This window comes from Engystomops pustulosus, chromosome 6, assembly GCF_040894005.1.
Source record: "Engystomops pustulosus chromosome 6, aEngPut4.maternal, whole genome shotgun sequence".
Taxonomy (NCBI): Eukaryota; Metazoa; Chordata; class Amphibia; order Anura; family Leptodactylidae; genus Engystomops; species Engystomops pustulosus.
In genome coordinates this window covers 75,514,708-75,537,983 of record NC_092416.1, presented here as the reverse complement: position 1 = coordinate 75,537,983, position 23,276 = coordinate 75,514,708, and the positions used below count along the sequence as shown (strand labels likewise).

General features: G+C 46.2%; 1 protein-coding gene across 1 annotated transcript in view; it reads right to left on the bottom strand.

Annotated features, from left to right (window-relative positions):
- ESAM (endothelial cell adhesion molecule) overlaps window positions 1–3,454 on the bottom strand; it is a 59,862-nt gene extending 56,408 nt beyond the window's left edge. Inside the window, exon 1 of the mRNA XM_072156621.1 lies at window positions 3,166–3,454. Within this exon, the coding sequence (XP_072012722.1) occupies window positions 3,166–3,232 (67 nt within the window). The 5' untranslated portion in view covers window positions 3,233–3,454. The remainder of the gene's footprint in view (window positions 1–3,165) is intronic.
- Window positions 3,455–23,276: the final 19,822 nt, after the last annotated feature.

Below are 23,276 nucleotides of genomic sequence, written 5' to 3'. Positions count from 1 at the left end.
CACTGCACTGTGCTCAGTCCATAGGATCTGACTAGCTGACAGGTCCGTTCCCACGCACCAAGCATGCTGTCTGTGGACCTAAATATCATAGTCAGCAAAATAGTAACATTTGTTATTTCACTGACGATTTTCATAGCCCAACAACCTGATCTTGTTCATTACAGGTACATTACACTAAGCCCACTGTCAAGGTATGATAGGTACAATACTGAGCATATTGTCACTAGGATAAGGAATATAAGAGTAGGCATTGAAAACATGGTGACCACCACTGCACATTCTAGTGCCACCAGCAATGAACACATTGTCACCTCTTGGTCACATTTACATAGAGACGAGCATTTAATGAAAATCTATTGCTTCAAATACCTAGAATAACCTTGTGTGCCCGGGCTATAAACATCAGTAAGGTAATTTATGAGCCACCACCAAAATGTAAAGTCACAGTTACAGATTTAATAAGGAACTATTCATTGTGATTTACAATGAATTCACACGCAGCATATCCCTGGGTGGAGCTCTAGGCTGTGCTATGTTAGGTTATCTGACATATATAATTCATTTAGCTACCAAAATGTAATAAATTTAATCAGGTAGTGAAATGGTTATACCCATGGCCAAGGCCACCATCAGAGCTGTGCTGGCAGTGTCACTAATGTGAGGGTCTTATCACGATACTAAGAAAGTGGGACCTGGCAGCCTAGTAGTCTTTTGAATTAATTCAGGGAGGGTGGTTTACTCTCTACAATCGATGGGATGACTGAAAAATTATTAGTAAGGGGCACTGAATATGTCATTAGGGGTATTATATTATTATTCATTGGGGCACTACATAATTATTCATTGGGGGCATGGTAAATTTTATTCATAAGGAGGGCAGTGAATATATTTGTTCAGGGACTATAGTATAGTATACATGTTATTATTCATTACAGGGCACTTTACTCATAATAGTGAGGGGGCAGGCAGGATTTACTAGAGACCCCTTCCACTTTGGAAGAAGGGGCGTCTAACCAGACTAACCTTTTAGATGGTTACAAAGCTCTCAGCAGGTGCGGTGACTTCTGAATGTGAGCCAAAAAAGAGGTATAATCAGTTATTATTAATGTTAAAGTGCCTGTATGGAACCACCATATTCCTAATGGCAGCCTTGCCTATGGCTAAAGTTTTATGTAAATTAATTCAAAGTTTCTTTTTTCAGTAACTAGGAACATTGGTTATTTAGATGATCATGTCCAAATGACACAGGGCTTGTTGCATCAGTGCTCTTTTACAAATCTACATGGTTTTAAGACTCAGGATACACTCCATAGGTATGTATCTGCCCGCTGGGCTGCCCAATGTAAAATTGACCTCAGGTCCTGCCTGGCGTAAATTTGGGCTGTAAAGCAGCGATTGTTCAGCTTGAACAGTCTTTAGGCGCTGGATGGGAACTCTGCGGTGCATTTGTGTGGGTCACCCACTCTGCCACCCACCATGCCTTCCCAGCTGCTCCACGCCCCTTGGTGTGAATTTGGCGTAAAGGGGGTAATAATTGCAATGCTTTGCGGTTCACAAGGCACTGCGATTATTTCAGGGCTTGTATGCCAGAAAACTGGCGTACAAGCCCTGATAAATCTTCCTCATTATAATTTCTATTTATAAACAGTATACAGACACTACAGAAGAACAAATTGTTATATATTTCACCTTACATATAGCATCACTTTCCATATACAGGACATTTCTCAATATATGGTCTTATACTCTCGCTATACACATGTACACTATCCATATACATAATTTGGATTGGTGTCCAAACAGGGAGTCCCCCTGGCCAATAGTAACCATGTGTAGTTGCTGGGGGCATCAATTTGCCAAATGGGTTGTTCAGCTGCCAAACCGGGAATATGTCCTGGTCAGGCGGCTGAACTCAAACACCATACCCGACCATCGGGTCGGTTCATCTTTATTTAGGGATGGGATGCAGTCGGTTTTCCCCAAACAGTTGTCAAGAAAACAGTAGGGAGAAGTAAAATTGTAGAGTGTATTGGCATTCTCAGGACACCAATACATTTTGGAGTTATGGCAGAGCAGGGGGCAATAGATTTCCTACACTGCCCTTCAGAGAGAAGCCCTAGACCTCATACATTCTAAATCCATCACTGCCCATATACACAGGACATTACTCTCTTAACTGTGGAGTTACTATACACAGGATATTTCACTCTATACAATTGGCATACAGTTGCTATACAAACTACACACAGGATGTATCTATCTATACAGTAGAATACAGTCACTTTACATTATAGTAGACGTTGCTAAACTATATATACACTTTAGCCTACAATCATTATACCAAGGACATTTCTTTTTCTATACAGTAAATACATATATACATATGTACAAGAAATCGTTATAAACAGTATTTTGTACATGATGTTATACAGTCACAATATACAGGACATCTCTCCACTGTAAAGTGGCATATAATCTCTATGCACAGTGCATCTCTATCTATGTACAGTGACATATAAAAAAAATTATAGAAATTCTGATATAGATGACAAACAGTCCCTTTACACAAAACAGGGCATATTTCTATGCACTCAGTGGTAATAGTGCCTATAGACAGGGCATTATATACTCTATATACACAGTGATTGTACAGAGGTTCTCTCTATACACAGAGGCTGTAAGCCCTATATGCAGATCCTTATCAATGCCATGATTCCTAGAAGCCTCTGCCCTGGCTGAGCCTCTGTATCATGACACTTGATTATGATGGCTCTGGAGTCATCACTGGGGATTATACAAAGAAAGACCCAATAAACTGGAACTAGGAATAGATCCTGAAATCCTCTCAGGACAAGATCTTTCTGATCCCCTCTGATCCTAACACACTACTTCCATCCAGTATAAGAAAGATAGACAAATAACCAGACACATACAAATATACTGGTCATATATTCTAGTAATACATGATTAAATTATGACAAGATGTATGTCTGTACATATAGCTGTGTCTACCTGATGAGGGTATATTTATAACAGCCATAGAGCCACAGGTTGCAGATCTTAAATAATCATCTTACACCCATACATATAGTGGAGGGTTCATATGTGGTGATGTCCCGACAAGTCAGTGGTTCTGGGATTCTGCAGATGATTGAGGTGACTCACCCATGAGCAGGTGCAGGGCCCCCAGGACCCTGAGCCAGTGCCTCCATGACCCCCATATAATCCTCATGATGCTGGGAGATTCCTGCTGCTCTCCGCTCCTCAGACTTGATTTGCTCTTGTCCTCCTGCAGCTACAGCTGTAATGTAATAGAATCCGAAGTGGGACAGGGGGCGGAGGAGTAAGGGGACACCTGCAGCCCAGTGACACTAAGTCACACCCAGAGCCTGTCACCAGCAGCCGCCACACGCTGCACTCTGCAGGAAGGGACACCTCAGGAGTGCAGGGAGGATGTGCCCACAATGGAGGAGACTGGACCAGCCCCGCACTGTACACAGCACTGTGCAAAGAGAGACTGTGCCACCCCTGAACTATACTCAGCACTGTGCAAAGAGAGACTGTGCCATCCCTGAACTATACTCAGCACTGTGCAAAGAGAGACTGTGCCATCCCTGAACTATACTCAGCACTGTGCAAAGAGAGACTGTGCCATCCCTGAACTATACTCAGCACTGTGCAAAGAGAGACTGTGCCATCCCTGAACTATACTCAGCACTGTGCAAAGAGAGACTGTGCCATCCCTGAACTATACTCAGCACTGTGCAAAGAGAGACTGTGCAACCCCTGAACCATACTCAGCACGGTGCAAAGAGAGACTGTGCAACCCCTGAACTATACTCAGCACTGTGCAAAGAGAGACTGTGCCATCCCTGAACTATACTCAGCACTGTGCAAAGAGAGACTGTGTCATCCCTGAACTATACTCAGCACTGTGCAAAGAGAGACTGTGCCACCCCTCAACTATACTCAGCACTGTGCAGTGAGAGACTGTGCCATCCCTGAACTATACTCAGCACTGTGCAAAGAGAGACTGTGTCATCCCTGAACTATACTCAGCACTGTGCAAAGAGAGACTGTGCCACCCCTCAACTATACTCAGCACTGTGCAGAGAGAGACTGTGCCATCCCTGAACTATACTCAGCACTGTGCAAAGAGAGACTGTGCCATCCCTGAACTGTACTCAGCACTGTGCAAAGAGAGACATTGCAACCCCTGAACTATACTCAGCACTGTGCAAAGAGAGACTGTGCCATCCCTGAACTATACTCAGCACTGTGCAAAGAGAGACTGTGCCATCCCTGAACTATACTCAGCACTGTGCAAAGAGAGACTGTGCCACCCCTGAGATATACTCAGCACTGTGCAAAGAGAGACATTGCAACCCCTGAACTATACTCAGCACTGTGCAAAGAGAGACTGTGCCACCCCTGAACTATACTCAGCACTGTGCAAAGAGAGACTGTGCAACCCCTGAACTATACTCAGCACTGTGCAAAGAGAGACTGTGTCATCCCTGAACTATACTCAGCACTGTGCAAAGAGAGACTGTGCCATCCCTGAACTATACTCAGCACTGTGCAAAGAGAGACTGTGCAACCCCTGAACTATACTCAGCACTGTGCAAAGAGAGACTGTGCCATCCCTGAACTATACTCAGCACTGTGCAAAGAGAGACTGTGCAACCCCTGAACCATACTCAGCACTGTGCAAAGAGAGACTGTGCCATCCCTGAACTATACTCAGCACTGTGCAAAGAGAGACTGTGCCATCCCTGAACTATACTCAGCACTGTGCAAAGAGAGACTGTGCCATCCCTGAACTATACTCAGCACTGTGCAAAGAGAGACTGTGCCATCCCTGAACTATACTCAGCACTGTGCAAAGAGAGACTGTGCCATCCCTGAACTATACTCAGCACTGTGCAAAGAGAGACTGTGCCATCCCTGAACTATACTCAGCACTGTGCAAAGAGAGACTGTGCCATCCCTGAACTATACTCAGCACTGTGCAAAGAGACACTGTGCCATCCCTGAACTATACTCAGCACTGTGCAAAGAGAGACTGTGCAACCCCTGAACTATACTCAGCACTGTGCAAAGAGAGACATTGCAACCCCTGAACTATACGCAGCACTGTGAAAAGAGAGACTGTGCAACCCCTGAACTATACTCAGCACTGTGCAAAGAGAAACTGTGTCATCCATGAACTATACTCAGCACTGTGCAAAGAGAGACTGTGCCATCCCTGAACTATACTCAGCACTGTGCAAAGAGAGACTGTGCCATCCCTGAACTATACTCAGCACTGTGCAAAGAGAGACTGTGCAACCCCTGAACTATACTCAGCACTGTGCAAAGAGAGACTGTGCAACCCCTGAACTATACTCAGCACTGTGCAAAGAGACTGTACAACCCCTGAACTATACTTAGCACTGTGCAAAGAGAGTCTGTGCAACCCCTGAACTATACTCAGCACTGTGCAAAGAGAGTCTGTGCAACCCCTGAACTATACTCAGCACTGTGCAAAGAGAGACTGTTCAACCCCTCAACTATACTCAGCACTCTGCAGAGAGAGACTGTGCCATCCCTGAACTATACTCAGCACTGTGCAAAGAGAGACTGTGCCATCCCTGAACTATACTCAGCACTGTGCAAAGAGAGACTGTGCAACCCCTGAACTATACTCAGCACTGTGCAAAGAGAGACTGTGCCATCCCTGAACTATACTCAGCACTGTGCAAAGAGAGACTGTGCCATCCCTGAACTATACTCAGCACTGTGCAAAGAGAGACTGTGCCATCCCTGAACTATACTCAGCACTGTGCAAAGAGAGACTGTGCCATCCCTGAACTATACTCAGCACTGTGCAAAGAGAGACTGTGCCATCCCTGAACTATACTCAGCACTGTGCAAAGAGAGACTGTGCCATCCCTGAACTATACTCAGCACTGTGCAAAGAGAGACTGTGCCATCCCTGAACTATACTCAGCACTGTGCAAAGAGACACTGTGCCATCCCTGAACTATACTCAGCACTGTGCAAAGAGAGACTGTGCAACCCCTGAACTATACTCAGCACTGTGCAAAGAGAGACATTGCAACCCCTGAACTATACGCAGCACTGTGAAAAGAGAGACTGTGCAACCCCTGAACTATACTCAGCACTGTGCAAAGAGAAACTGTGTCATCCATGAACTATACTCAGCACTGTGCAAAGAGAGACTGTGCCATCCCTGAACTATACTCAGCACTGTGCAAAGAGAGACTGTGCCATCCCTGAACTATACTCAGCACTGTGCAAAGAGAGACTGTGCAACCCCTGAACTATACTCAGCACTGTGCAAAGAGAGACTGTGCAACCCCTGAACTATACTCAGCACTGTGCAAAGAGACTGTACAACCCCTGAACTATACTTAGCACTGTGCAAAGAGAGTCTGTGCAACCCCTGAACTATACTCAGCACTGTGCAAAGAGAGTCTGTGCAACCCCTGAACTATACTCAGCACTGTGCAAAGAGAGACTGTTCAACCCCTCAACTATACTCAGCACTCTGCAGAGAGAGACTGTGCCATCCCTGAACTATACTCAGCACTGTGCAAAGAGAGACTGTGCCATCCCTGAACTATACTCAGCACTGTGCAAAGAGAGACTGTGCAACCCCTGAACTATACTCAGCACTGTGCAAAGAGAGACTGTGCCATCCCTGAACTATACTCAGCACTGTGCAAAGAGAGACTGTGCAACCCCTGAACTATACTCAGCACTGTGCAAAGAGAGACTGTGCCATCCCTGAACTATACTCAGCACTGTGCAATGAGAGACTGTGCAACCCCTGAACTATACTCAGCACTATGCAAAGAGAGACTGTGTCATCCCTGAACCATACTCAGCACTGTGCAAAGAGAGACTGTGCCATCCCTGAACTATACTCAGCACTGTGCAAAGAGAGACTGTGTCATCCCTGAACTATACTCAGCGCTGTGCAAAGAGAGACTGTGCCACCCCTCAACTATATTCAGCACTGTGCAAAGAGAGACTGTGCAACCCCTGAACTATACTCAGCACTGTGCAAAGAGAGACTGTGCAACCCCTGAGCTATATTCAGCACTGTGCAAAGAGAGACTGTGCCATCCCTGAACTATACTCAGCACTGTGCAATGAGAGACTGTGCCATCCCTGAACTATACTCAGCACTGTGCAAAGAGAGACTGTGCCATCCCTGAACTATACTCAGCACTGTGCAAAGAGAGACTGTGCAAACCCTGAACTATACTCAGCACTGTGCAAAGAGAGACTGTGCCATCCCTGAACTGTACTCAGCAGTTTGCAAAGAGAGACTGTGCCATTCCTGAAATATACTCAGTGCTGTGCAAAGAGAGATTGTGCCACCCCTGAACTATACTCAGCGCTGTGCAAAGAGAGACTGTGCCATCCCTGAACTATACTCAGCACTGTGCAAAGAGACTGTGCCATCCCTAAACTATACTCAGAACTGTGCAAAGAGAGACTGTGCCACCCCTGAACTATACTCAGCACTGTGCAAAGAGACTGTGCCGCCCCTGAAATATACTGTGCCACCCCTGAGAAATAAGAGACTGTGCAACCCCTGAACTATACTCAGCACTGTGCAAAGAGAGATTGTGCCACCCCTGAACTATACTCAGCACTGTGCAAAGAGACTGTGCCATCCCTAAACTATACTCAGAACTGTGCAAAGAGAGACTGTGCCACCCCTGAACTATACTCAGCACTGTGCAAAGAGACTGTGCCGCCCCTGAAATATACTCAGCGTTGTGCAAAGAGAGACTGTGCTGCCCCTGAACTATACTCAGCACTGTGCAGAGAGACTGTGCAACCCCTGAACTATACTGAGCACTGTGCAGAGACCGTGCCACCCCTGAACTATACTCAGTACTGTGCAAAGAGAGACTGTGCCATCCCTGAACTATACTCAGTGTTGTGCAAAGAGAGACTGTGCCATCCCTGAACTATGCTCAGCACTGTGCAAAGAGTGACTGTGCAACCCCTGAACTATACTCAGCACTGTGCAGAGAGACTGTGTCACCCCTGAACTATACTCCGTGCTGTGCAAAGAGAGACTGTGCCATCCCAGAACTATACTCAGCACTGTGCAAAGAGAGACTGTGCCATCACTGAACTCAGCATTGTGCAAAGTGAGACTGTGCCACCCTTGAACTATACTCAGCACTATGAAAAATGAGACTGTGCAACCCCTGAACAATACTTAGCATTATGCAAAATGAGACTGTACCCGCAAGCTGGAGTCCATCTAGACTGAGTATACAGTACTCCATTATAAAGTACTCCAGGAATATTGGGAGCACTGGGAGAAAAGGGCTGTAGTGTCCTTAGCCCTGGTTGTTACTACCTGCCCAGGCTACAATAGAATCAACTCTAGCTGTCACCATCTGCTTTGGCTGCAACATAATGGGGCACATTTACTAAGAGTCCGAACGGCGCGCTTTCGTCGGGTCTCACAATTATTTCCATTTTGCGCCAAATTGCCTAGGGTTTTCGGCGCACGCAATCGGATTCTGCATCGGCGCCGGCTTGCATGCGACAGAAATTTGCGCGTGGCCGTCGGACAACTCGACAGCTCTGGACAAACCGCAGAATTTAAAAAACGGAATTGTGTCGCAAGATCAAGGACTCACATGCACCAGGAAGAAGCAGGTAAACTCCGGCGGACCTCGGCACAGAAGCGACGGATGCAGGACCTCGGGCACACGGTCTTAGTGAATCGCGGCAGACCAGAATCCTCGTTGGATAACGCACCACGGGATCGCGACAGGACCAGGTAAGTAAATCTGCCCCAATGTGTCATAATTCCGCTGGCTGCTAAATCTTTAGCATGAATTTTCACTACATGCCCTTTAAGCAATATTATCATTATTGTCTGTTATTACCTATCCTGACTGTAATATAATCAGCACTGCCTGTCACCAACTATCCTGAATGTAATATAATCAGCATTGTCTGTCACTACTGATCCTGAATGCAATATACTCAGCACTGGTTGTTACTATCTGTCTTGGCTGCAATATTCCCATCACTGGTTGTCAATACCTATCCTGGCTGCAGTATACTCAGCACTGGCTGTCACTATCCTGACTGTAATATAACCAGCCCTGGCTGTCACTACCTAATCCTGACTGCAATACACTCAGCCCTGATTTCCACTACCTGACCTCATTGTATATACTACATACACTACCTATACTGGCTGCATAAAATTCGGCACTGGATCTGCCTTAACTGTAATATAACAACACAGTACACACACTGTAATCACTATCTGCACTAGAAGCAATTTACTCTGGCTGTCACTACGTGCCCTGACAGTAATGTACTCAGCACTGGCTGTCACTATGTACCACTGGCTGTCACTATGTGTCCTGACAGTAATACACTCAGCACTGGCTGCTACTACATGCCCTGACAGTGATATACTCAGCACTGGCTGTCACTACGTGCCCTGACAGTAATATACTCAGCACTGGCTATCACTATGTGCCCTGACAGTAATATACTCAGCACTGGCTATCACTATGTGCCGTGACAGTAATATACGCAGCACTGGCTGTCACTACACGACCTGACAGTGATATACTCAGCACTGGCTGTCACTACCTGCCCTGACAGTGATATACTCAGCACTGGCTGTCACTACACGCCCTGACAGTGATATACTCAGCACTGGCTTGTCACTATGTGCCCTGACAGTAATATACTCATCACTGGCTATCACTATGTGCCGTGACAGTAATCTACTCAGTACTGGCTATGCCCTGACAGTGATATACTCAGCACTGGCTGTCACTATGTGCCGTGACAGTAATATACTCAGCACTGGCTGTCACTACGTGCCCTGACAGTAATATACTCAGCACTGGCTATCACTATGTGCCCTGACAGTAATCTACTCAGCACTGGCTATCACTATGTGCCGTGACAGTAATATACGCAGCACTGGCTGTCACTACACGACCTGACAGTGATATACTCAGCACTGGCTGTCACTACGTGCCCTGACAGTAATATACTCAGCACTGGCTATCACTATGTGCCCTGACAGTAATATACTCAGCACTGGCTATCACTATGTGCCTTGGCAGTAATATACGCAGCACTGGCTGTCACTACACGACCTGACAGTGATATACGCAGCACTGGCTGTCACTACCTGCCCTGACAGTAATATACTCAGCACTGGCTGTCACTATGTGCCCTGACCGTAATATAATCAGCACTGGCTATCACTATGTGCCCTGACAGTAATCTACTCAGCACTGGCTATCACTATGTGCCATGACAGTAATATACGCAGCACTGGCTATCACTATGTGCCGTGGCAGTAATATAGGCAGCACTGGCTGTCACTACACGACCTGACAGTGATATACGCAGGGCTGGCTGTCACTACACGCCCTGACAGTTATATACTCAGCACTGGCTGTCACTACCTGCCCTGACAGTAATATACTCAGCACTAGCTGTCACTATGTGCCCTGACAGTAATATACTCAGCACTGGCTGCTACTACATGCCCTGACAGTAATATACTCAGCACTGGCTATCACTATGTGCCCTGACAGTAATATACTCAGCACTAGCTGTCACTATGTGCCCTGACAGTAATATACACAGCACTGGCTGTCACTATGTGCCCTGACAGTAATATACTCAGCACTGGCTATCACTATGTGCCGTGACAGTAATCTACTCAGCACTGGCTATCACTATGTGCCGTGACAGTAATATACTCAGCACTGGCTATCACTATGTGCCGTGACAGTAATATACGCAGCACTGGCTATCACTATGTGCCGTGACAGTAATCTATTCAGCACTGGCTATCACTATGTGCCGTGGCAGTAATATACGCAGCACTGGCTGTCACTACCTGCCCTCACAGTGATATACTCAGCACTGGCTGTCACTACCTGCCCTGACAGTAATATAATCAGCACTGGCTGTCACTACCTGCCCTGACAGTAATATACTCAGCACTGGCTATCACTATGTGCACTGACAGTAATATACTCAGCACTAGCTGTCACTATGTGCCCTGACAGTGATATACTCAGCACTGGCTGTCACTATGTGCCCTGACAGTAATATAATCAGCACTGGCTATCACTATGTGCCCTGACAGTAATATACTCAGCACTGGCTATCACTGTGTGCCGTGACAGTAATCTACTCAGCACTGACTATCACTATGTGCCGTGGCAGTAATATACGCAGCACTGGCTATCACTATGTGCCGTGACAGTAATCTACTCAGCACTGGCTATCACTATGTGCCGTGACAGTAATATACGCAGCACTGACTATCACTATGTGCCGTGGCAGTAATATACGCAGCACTGGCTATCACTATGTGCCGTGACAGTAATCTACTCAGCACTGGCTATCACTATGTGCCGTGACAGTAATATACGCAGCACTGGCTATCACTATGTGCCGTGACAGTAATCTACTCAGCACTGACTATCACTATGTGCCGTGGCAGTAATATACGCAGCACTGGCTATCACTATGTGCCGTGACAGTAATCTACTCAGCACTGGCTATCACTATGTGCCGTGACAGTAACATACGCAGCACTGGCTATCACTATGTGCCGTGATAGTAATCTACTCAGCACTGGCTATCACTATGTGCCATGGCAGTAATATACGCAGCACTGGCTGTCACTACACGACCTGACAGTGATATACGCAGCACTGGCTGTCACTACCTGCCCTGACAGTAATATACTCAGCACTGGCTATCACTATGTGCCGTGACAGTAATCTACTCAGCACTGGCTATCACTATGTGCCATGACAGTAATATACGCAGCACTGGCTATCACTATGTGCCGTGACAGTAATATACTCAGCACTGGCTATCACTATGTGCCGTGACAGTAATCTACTCAGCACTGGCTATCACTATGTGCCGTGACAGTAATATACTCAGCACTGGCTATCACTATGTGCCGTGACAGTAATCTACTCAGCACTGGCTATCACTATGTGCCGTGACAGTAATATACTCAGCACTGGCTGTCACTACCTGCCCTGACAGTAATATAATCAGCACTGGCTATCACTATGTGCCCTGACAGTAATATACTCAGCACTGGCTGTCACTATGTGCCCTGACAGTAATATACTCAGCACTGGCTATCACTATGTGCCCTGACAGTAATCTACTCAGCACTGGCTATCACTATGTGCCCTGACAGTAATATAATCAGCACTGGCTATCACTATGTGCCCTACCAGTAATATACTCAGCACTGGCTATCACTATGTGCCGTGACAGTAATCTACTCAGCACTGACTATCACTATGTGCCGTGGCAGTAATATACGCAGCACTGGCTATCACTATGTGCCGTGACAGTAATCTACTCAGCACTGGCTATCACTATGTGCCGTGACAGTAATATACTCAGCACTGGCTATCACTATGTGCCGTGACAGTAATATACGCAGCACTGGCTATCACTATGTGCCGTGACAGTAATCTACTCAGCACTGACTATCACTATGTGCCGTGGCAGTAATATACGCAGCACTGGCTATCACTATGTGCCGTGACAGTAATCTACTCAGCACTGGCTATCACTATGTGCCGTGGCAGTAATATACGCAGCACTGGCTATCACTATGTGCCGTGACAGTAATCTACTCAGCACTGGCTATCACTATGTGCCGTGGCAGTAATATACGCAGCACTGGCTGTCACTATGTGCCGTGACAGTAATCTACTCAGCACTGGCTATCACTATGTGCCGTGACAGTAATCTACTCAGCATTGACTATCACTATGTGCCGTGGCAGTAATATACGCAGCACTGGCTATCACTATGTGCCGTGACCAGGGCCGGATTAAGGTTGGTGGGGGCCCCTGGGCGCAAAATCTGGTGGAGGCCCCCACTGAGTGTAGCGTACATACACATCCTCTTGCTTCCTTTCCACTATCCCAGCAGTAACACCGCTACATACAGCCGCCTCGCCCCTAGTAACACAGCTACATACAGCTGGCTCATCCCCAGTAACACAGCTATACACAGCCGCCTCACCCCCAGTAACACAGCTACATACAGCCGCCTCACCCCCAGTAACACAGCTACATACAGCCGCCTCGCCCCCAGTAACACAGCTACATACAGCCGCCTCATCCCCAGTAACACAGCTACATACAGCCGCCTCACCCCCCAGTAACACAGCTACATACAGCCGCCTCGCCCCCCAGTAACACAGCTACATACACCCGCCTCATCCCCAGTAACACAGCTACATACAGCCGCCTCGCCCCCAGTAACACAGCTACATACAGCCGCCCCATCCCCAGTAACACAGCTACATACAGCCGCCTCGCCCCCAGTAACAGCACTACATACACCTGCCTCATCCCCAGTAACACCACTACATACACCCGCCTCACCCCCAGTAACACAGCTACATACAGCCGCCTCATCCCCAGGAACACAGCTACATACAGCCGCCTCATCCCCAGGAACACAGCTACATACAGCCGCCTCATCCCCAGGAACACAGCTACATACAGCCGCCTCATCCCCAGGAACACAGCTACATACAGCCGCCTCATCCCCAGGAACACAGCTACATACAGCCGCCTCATCCCCAGGAACACAGCTACATACAGCCGCCTCATCCCCAGGAACACAGCTACATACAGCCGCCTCATCCCTAGGAACACAGCTACATACAGCCGCCTCATCCCCAGGAACACAGCTACATACAGCCGCCTCATCCCCAGGAACACAGCTACATACAGCCGCCTCATCCCCAGGAACACAGCTACATACAGCCGCCTCATCCCCAGGAACACAGCTACATACAGCCGCCTCATCCCCAGGAACACAGCTACATACAGCCGCCTCATCCCCAGTAACACAGCTACATACAGCCGCCTCATCCCCAGTAACACAGCTACAAACAGCCGCCTTCCCCCTAGTAACACAGCTACATACAGCCGCCTCATCCCCAGTAACACAGCTACATACACCCGCCTCATCCCCAGTAACACAGCTACATACACCCGCCTCATCCCCAGTAACACAGCTACATACTGGGGCCAGGTATACATCCCCCACACTGATATATACACACCTTTATATACTTATATACACACAGATAAAGTTCTACACGCATATACTTGCACCCATATATACACACACACATTTATGCACTCATATACATTTATACACTAATACAGAGTATATACAAACTCATAAAGTATATACACACATACAGCAAATACACACACATTCAGTATATACAGCATATACCCACATACCATATACCCAGCATAATATATATATAAATTTAAATGTACACACATATATGAGTGTATAAATACAGTATATGCAACACAGTAGATGCATATATGCCCATATACACAGTATATACACAGGAGATGCATATATACCCATATACACAGGAGATGCATATATACCCATATACACTGTATATACACAGGAGATGCATATATACCCATATACACAGTATATACACAGGAGATGCATATATACCCATATACACAGTATATACACAGGAGATGCATATATACCCATATACACAGTATATACACAGTAGATGCATATATACCCATATACACAGTATATACACAGTAGATGCATATATACCCATATAAACAGTATATACACAGTAGATGCATATATACCCATATACACAGTATATACACAGTAGATGCATATATACCCATATACACAGTATATACACAGTAGATGCATATATACCCATATACACAGTATATACACAGGAGATGCATATATACCCATATACACAGTATATACACAGGAGATGCATATATACCCATATACACAGTATATACACAGGAGATGCATATATACCCATATACACAGTATATACACAGTAGATGCATATATACCCATATACACAGTATGTACACAGTAATGCATATATACCCATATACACAGTGGGGCACATTTACTTACCCGGTCAAGTCGCGATCCAGCGGCGGGTTCTCCAACGCTGATTCGGGTTCTGCTGGGATTCACTAAGGTCCGTGCGCCGATATTCACCAGGTGTCGCTGCTGCGCCGAGGTCCGCCGAAGTTCACCTGCTTTTTTCTGGTGTATGTGAGTGCTTGATCTTGCGACACAAATGGCTTTTTAAATTCTGCGGTTTTTCCAAATCCTTCGGGTTGTCCGGTGGCCAGGCCCCCCGATTTCTGTCGCGCGAAAGTCGGCGCGATTGCGCCAAAAATCGATCGCGTGCGCCACAATCCCGTGAAATACAGCGCAAAGAGGAAATATTCGGGAAAAACCCGACGGATTCGCGGCTGCGGACCCTTAGTAAATGTGCCCCAGTATATGCACAGTATATACATATATACACAGTATATGTATGTATATACTGTACATACATATATATACACAGTATATACCCATATACACATAAATACACAGTATATACCAATATACAAACAATATATACACATAAATACACAGTATATACCAATATACAAACAATATATACAGAAAAAAATACACAGTATATACACAGTATATACACATATACACAGTATATACACAGTATATACACATATACACAGTATATACAAACTATATATTCACATATACACAGTATATACACTGTATATACACATATACACAGTATATACACATATACACAGTATATACACAGTATATACACAGTATATACACTGTATATACACTGTATATACATACAGATAAATATATATGTATATACTTACCTCTTAGGGTGACCGGCCGTGGCTTCAGGCGGGTGGGGGGTCTTTTGGTTGTTGTTCTGCTGGTAGGGGGTCGGCGGTGCTTGTTCAAGGGGGGGGGAGGCGGGGGGGGGGGGTGCCGCTTGTTCGGACGGGGAGGGGGGGCGACGGGTGCTTTTTCAAGTGGGGGGGGCGGAGGGGGGGTGACGATTGTTCAGGGGGGGGGCGCCGGGTGCTTTTCCAAGCGGGGAGCGGAGGAGGGGGGGGGTGTCGCTTGTTCGGCCGAGGTGGGGAGGGGCGGCGGGTGCTTGTTTGAGAAGGGGGCGCGGGCTTGCTTGTCCTGGCGCGGGGGTTAATGTCACGGCCATGAATGGCGGGGGATGGGCGGGCCGGCAGGCGGTCTCCTGTGCCGGGGATCGCTTGTTCGGCCGGGGATGGTGGGAGGGGGGGCAGTGGCTGCCTGTTCGAGCGGGAGCGGGGGGCGGGGCAATTGAGCGGGTTTCTTGTTTAGGCGGGCCGGCGGGGGTAGGTTGCTCGGCCACACATGCCGAGGGGGGCGGCCTTGGAGGTGGAGGCGGTGTCACCTGTGCTGAGGGGGCGGCCTGGGAGGTGGAGGCGTCTCTGTCGTGAATGTAGATGTCATGGAGGCGTCTCTGAGTCTGGGAGCGGCGGGCATCTCAGACGGGTGGCGCAGGAGGTGCGATCTGGTGGGGGCCCCTAGGGGGGGCAAGATGGTGGGGGCCCCGGGGCTTGAGCCCCGGGAGCCCCGCCTATAATCCGGCCCTGGCCGTGACAGTAATCTACTCAGCACTGGCTTTCACTATGTGCCGTGGCAGTAATATACGCAGCACTGGCTGTCACTACCTGCCCTGACAGTGATATACTCAGCACTGGCTGTCACTACCTGCCCTGACAGTAATATAATCAGCACTGGCTGTCACTACCTGCCCTGACAGTAATATACTCAGCACTGGCTATCACTATGTGCCCTGACAGTAATATCCTCAGCACTAGCTGTCACTATGTGCCCTGACAGTGATATACTCAGCACTGGCTGTCACTATGTGCCCTGACAGTAATATAATCAGCACTGGCTATCACTATGTGCCCTGACAGTAATATACTCAGCACTGGCTATCACTATGTGCCGTGACAGTAATCTACTCAGCACTGGCTATCACTATGTGCCGTGACAGTAATATACGCAGCACTGGCTATCACTATGTGCCGTGACAGTAATCTACTCAGCACTGACTATCACTATGTGCCGTGGCAGTAATATACGCAGCACTGGCTATCACTATGTGCCGTGACAGTAATCTACTCAGCACTGGCTATCACTATGTGCCGTGACAGTAATCTACTCAGCACTGACTATCACTATGTGCCGTGGCAGTAATATACGCAGCACTGGCTATCACTATGTGCCGTGACAGTAATCTACTCAGCACTGGCTATCACTATGTGCCGTGACAGTAACATACGCAGCACTGGCTATCACTATGTGCCGTGACAGTAATCTACTCAGCACTGGCTATCACTATGTGCCGTGGCAGTAATATACGCAGCACTGGCTGTCACTACACGACCTGACAGTGATATACGCAGCACTGGCTGTCACTACACGCCCTGACAGTGATATACTCAGCACTGGTTGTCTCTACCTGCCCTGACAGTAATATACTCAGCACTAGCTGTCACTATGTGCCCTGACAGTAATATACTCAGCAATGTTCGTCACTACCTGCCCTCTCTGCAATATACTCAGCACTGTAATCACTACATGCCCTGATAGTTGTATACTCAACAGTGGTCATCTGCCCTGTCTGCTAAATATTCAGCACTGCCTGTCCTGACTGCAAAATACTCAGACCTGGGTGTCACTACCTGTCCTGTCTGCAATATACTCAGCACTGGGGTCTCTATTAGCATAGCTCCCAACCGTCCCGATTTTGACGGGACTTTCCCGTTTTTCGTACCCCTGCCCCGCGTCACGGGCAGCTATGATATTGTCACGGATTCTCCCCCCAGGTCCCGCTGTGTCCCGCTGCTGTGTCCGCAGAGTAAATACTTTGAAAGTCTGAACTCACAGTACAGAATGGCTTCTACAGACATCGGGAGGGAATCCTTTTCAGAGAAGTGTCGGGCTTAGCGCAGAGCAGGGACCACGTCATCAGCTTCAGATCTGTCCATATATGGTCACTGCATCTCCTAGGGTTCCCCAGAGCAGACATCGGGCAGGGAATCCTTTTCAGAGAAGTGTCGGCTTAGTGGAGAGAGCAGGGACCACGTCATCAGCTCAGATCTCTATCTGTCCATATATGGTCTCCAGGTCTTCCCCAGACACAAGCTCTTTATATAATTAAATTAAATAAAGTTTTGGCCAGGCTGAGATTCGAACCTGGGACCCTCTGCACCATAGACAGGAGCCTAACTAACTGAGCTATAAGCCCAGTGATAGAGAGCTGAGGATTTCTGGTAAGTAAGACATGTTATCTGCCATTTACACTGTGACACAGACTAATGCACTGATATATAGAGAGAGGGATCTTCTCAGAGGTTATTATTGTAATTATCAGACTATTATTATTTATTATTATTATTATTATTATTATAAATTTTATTATTATGGAGATGATTATTAATAATGGTAAAAATAATAATAATCATCTCAATAATAATAATAATAATAATAATAGTCTCAATAATTACAATAATCTGAGAAGATCCCTCCCTATATACCAAGGCAGTATATAGTTCTTAGTTACCAAAATTCTCCACATGTTAATCACTGAGGTTATAGCTCAGTTGGTTGAGGCGCTGTGTTATTATTGTACATGGACACTGCAGGTTCTGGGTTCAAATCCTGATGAGGATAATATTTTTTTTTTTTTTTTTTTTAAATTATGATTTTTATTATTTTTAATATGGCTAAAATTTGGGGCGTGGCCAGGGAGTGATTGGGGGTGTGGCTTAGGGGGTTCGCCGCGGCACGCTACGCGTGCCGCCATTTTGTCCCTCTTTCCTTTTCCCAAATGTTGGGAGGTATGCTATTAGTCCTGGCGGCAGTACAGCTCACACTAGTAGTGTCCTCACAGTAAGTTGTCTGTGCTGGGCAGCAGGTGTCTGTGAGAGCTTTCCTGCTGTCGGGAGTGGACATTCAGTAGCAGGAAGCTCAGGAGCCTCTGATAACCAGTATGTGACTTCCCGTGCCTCATAGATGTCCTCCTGTTACAGGGACAATGACACCCAGAGCTCAGGGATCCATTAATAATCCTGTACAGCTGCGCTGCTTTCATGGTAGATATTTTTAGAAATGATTCCCCCCGAATTGTAGACAAACTGCAGACATTCCTTAATTATCCAGAATTAACCCCTTACATTGCAGTGCTCATAAATCGAAGAATCTATGTATCCATGGATCCATGTATACAAGCATCTGTTTTCACTGACACAATTTTGAGAACTGTGCAGGCTTTTCCGACAGCGGGATACCTCTGTATGTATATTCCTAATTTCGTTTATTTTGATATGCATTTTAGGGAAAGGAGGTTGATTAGAATTTTTTAGGTACCCTAGGGTGCTTGAACCTTAGGGAGTAGACACCCACCGTAAATGGAGAGGGCTCAACTCCAGATTTCTTTCCACACATATAACAGTACAGAAAGTTTATGGAGGAGTTAAACACTGTTCAATAACAATACAGTTGTATGCATGGAGCCTAATTTTGTAACACATCCGTGATTTTACTCACAATCCTTACAGTTGGGGCATTTATCATGTCTTGTATACCAGTTACTGGCGTACAAGGCTCAAAAATTGAAAAGTCACAATTGATGGTGCAAGGCCTCCCGGCCCTGGTCATTCCACTTTGAAAAGGGCTGAATTTTCTTTAGCAAGGACGCTGGTGTAGGTTATAGTTGAAATCTACTCCATGCAGGACATGGCATTGTTTTTATTGAGGCACACAATGCATTCAGGCTGCATTCACATGTAGCGTTTACATTGTATTTTGAAACACAATACAATAGCTAAGGAAAGGAGATTTGCCTTATTACATTACTGTTAATATCTGCATTCACAAAATGCAAACGTTAGCACAATGTCAACGCAGAATCGGCCTGATGGTATCTGCTTTTCCATGCGATGCATGCCATTGGGTGTATTGGGGCCAATGCCTGCATACGGGCGTTTGTAAACGCAATGCAATCACCACGTGTGTGCGCACCCTCAGGCAGGAGCAGTAACTGACTGAGCATGTGCATTTGCTTCATCTTCAGGCTGTGTTCAAACACTGTGTTTAAAAAGTGCTTAGGTCTAAACACATTTGGGTTTGGGAGTAAGGCTGGTGCCACACGCACTGCATTTGTCTGTGTTTGAAAACGCAAACGCAGACAAAGCTGCGCCCACGGGCTATGGAAACGCCTGCGATCGGGAACAAGCCGTCGGTGTTTTGCGTTAATTTAATGCAAAACACTCGTTCTCGATCGGAGGCGTTTCCATAGAAACGCCCGGTGGGCGTGGCTTTTTCTGCGTTTGCGTTTTCAAACGCAGACAAAGCGGTGCGTGTGGCACCATCCTTACTAGAATTGCATTTTTAAATAACAAACCCAACATGTGAGCGTGCACTCAGTCAGTGTTGTCTTCTGCTGTGGGCAGTGGAGGGACGAGAAGTTGAAACAAATGTGGGCAGAAACCTCGACCACTCCACAGCATAGCTTCCAACGTCCCCAGATTCTGTGGGGCAGTCCCGTTTTTTTGGTGCTGTAGGACAGAGGCCAAAGGACACAAGGCCACAATATAAGAGGAGATGGAGGAGAACAGGAGACCACAAAAGTAAAGGGAGTATAAAATGATTTGGGTATTATATGTTGTTGAGTTGCATTAGGGTGTATTATATGGGTTCTTGAAGGGGGCGTTGGCCATAGGAAGGGAGCATTATACTATGTGAGGGCTATTAAGGTGGTTTCTTTAGCCCAAAAGTTGGGAGGTATGCCTTAAGTCAACAGCCACTCCTGGTCTCATCCCTACAGAAACACCTCTAGTGCAGACTCCCTGAGTCATAAAATATGCCCCCCCCCCCTGACCCCAGGGAATTTAAAATGTACTCTACTGGTCCCAGGGGCAAAAAGGTTGGGGATCACTACATTAAAAGATCTTAAAATGTAAAAAGCATGCAAGCTAAGGCAGAAAACACATTCTGACCTAGTTATTCTCCCACAGCTGTAGGGCTTACTGCAAAGTACTGTATTTGTGTGCAATCTCTATCCTACAGAGCTAAATTACCCACAATTTCCCCTGCCCACTCCCCTTATTACGGTACATTATGGTTTGGCAAAAACTGCATCTTAAACTGTGAAAATTTGGAGTTGACACATACAGTTTCCGAACACTTTTCCGAAAAATTGCCAAGTCACTATGGGGATGACTGTGTACTATGAATGATCTGTGGCATTGGCAAAGGCAAATCTAGCAAAAAAAGATGAAAATTACTCTTAGTGGTAATTGGATTTCCTGTAGACCTGACAGGAGGGATTCTCCGCCTCTTCCAGGAACAGGAAACAATGTGAAGCCAATAAAAGAGGGTCCCCTTCCCTCTGGACATCAGTTGGTATGTGAGGACTTTTATTTATAAGACCCCATTTACAAAGTCCAAGAAAAATGTATATTTTTTTAATTATATATTATTTTTTATTTTTTTTCAATCCAATTACCAGTAAGAGTAGTTTTCAACTTTCCCTGGCACCTTCACAACAGCACTGACAGGAGGAATTACAGAGAAATACAACTAGGATGGGACAACTGTAGAGAGAACCTTCCTGCTAAAGTTTAGAGATGCATCAGGACCTACATCTTGTTTGTAATGCTGTAAAAACTTGAAGGGGTTGTCCACTTTCAGCAAATAATTCATATGGTTTGTGTAGGGAAAAGTTGCACAATTTTCCAATATACTTTCTGTATCAATTACTTGCTGTTTTCAAGATCTCTGCTTGCTACAGAACACTTCTATATTTACCTCCAATGGATAGAAATCTGTCCATGGTCACTTGATGTCAGACTGGTGCATGAGCTGTTATCATTGCTTGTATTAGTAGAGGGAGATTGGCAATAAGATCTTCTCTGCGGGTAAGTTTAAGAAGATGATCGTTTAGTTGAGCTATAAAGAAATACCGGGCTGTGTATGTTGCCGCTATTAGCGTGGTGGTTTCCCATGTTCTCCTAAGCAGTGACTTTTTTGTACCTCTGATCTTTTAGATGAACCTCATCTTCAAATGGTAGGGATGCTTTCCTGGAAATCCCAGCTATGGGGTATCAATCTTTGCTATTTTATTCCAGTGTTCTGCATCCTGGTCTGCAAAAGAATATTTCCTTTTGAAGTCATTTGTTACTGCTGGGCTCTTTTCTGGATCTTTACACTCCTTGGCAATGAGACCTGCTACGTTTTCATGTAGTGGGAACACATTTGATTTTTTGGGCTACACTCATGCCCATATGGTTTGAGTATGATACAAATGTTAATTTTCAAAAAGTCTACTGCATCAGGTTTTATAATGGCAATTTGCATATACTCCAGAATGTTATAAAGGGTGATCAGCTTAACAGCAATAGGAGCAGCTAACATTGTTTCAGTGATTGCTCCATTAACAAAGGTGTGGGTGCTGATGAGGACAGGGCTGGATCTGTCATGATTAACTGCTTAATTAAGTGTTAACGAGCAGTTGGACAGGTGTACCTAATAAAGTGGCCGGTGAGTGTATATATGCTCGTTAACACTTAATTACTAATCAGCCAATCACATGGCGGCAACTCAGTGCATTTAGGCATGTAGACATGGTCAAGACAATCTCCTGCAGTTCAAACCGAGCATCAGTATGGGGAAGAAAGGTGATTTGAGTGCCTTTGAACGTGGCATGGTTGTTGGTGCCAGAAAGGCTGGTCTGAGTATTTCAGAAACTGCTGATCTACTGGGATTTTCATGCACAACCATCTCTAGGGTTTACATAGAATGGTCCGAAAAAGAAAAAACATCGAACTTTGAGGCAGATGGGCTACAGCAGCAGAAGACCACACCGGGTGCCACTCCTTTCAGCTAAGAACAGGAAACTGAGTCTACAATTTGCACAAGCTCATCGAAATTGGACAGTAGAAGATTGGAAAAACATTGCCTGGTCTGATGAGTCTCGATTTCTGCTGCGACATTCGGATGGTAGGGTCAGAATTTGGCGTCAACTACATGAAAGCATGGATCCATCCTGCCTTGTATCAATGGTTCAGGCTGGTGGTGGTGGTGTCATGGTGTGGGGAATATTCTTGGCACTCTTTGGGCCCCTTGGTACCAATTGAGCATCGTTGCAACGCCACAGCCTACCTGAGTATTGTTGCTGACCATGTCCAACCCTTTATGACCATAATGTACCCAACATCTGATGGCTACTTTCAGCAGGATAATGCGCCATGTCATAAAGCTGGAATCATCTCAAACTGGTTTCTTGA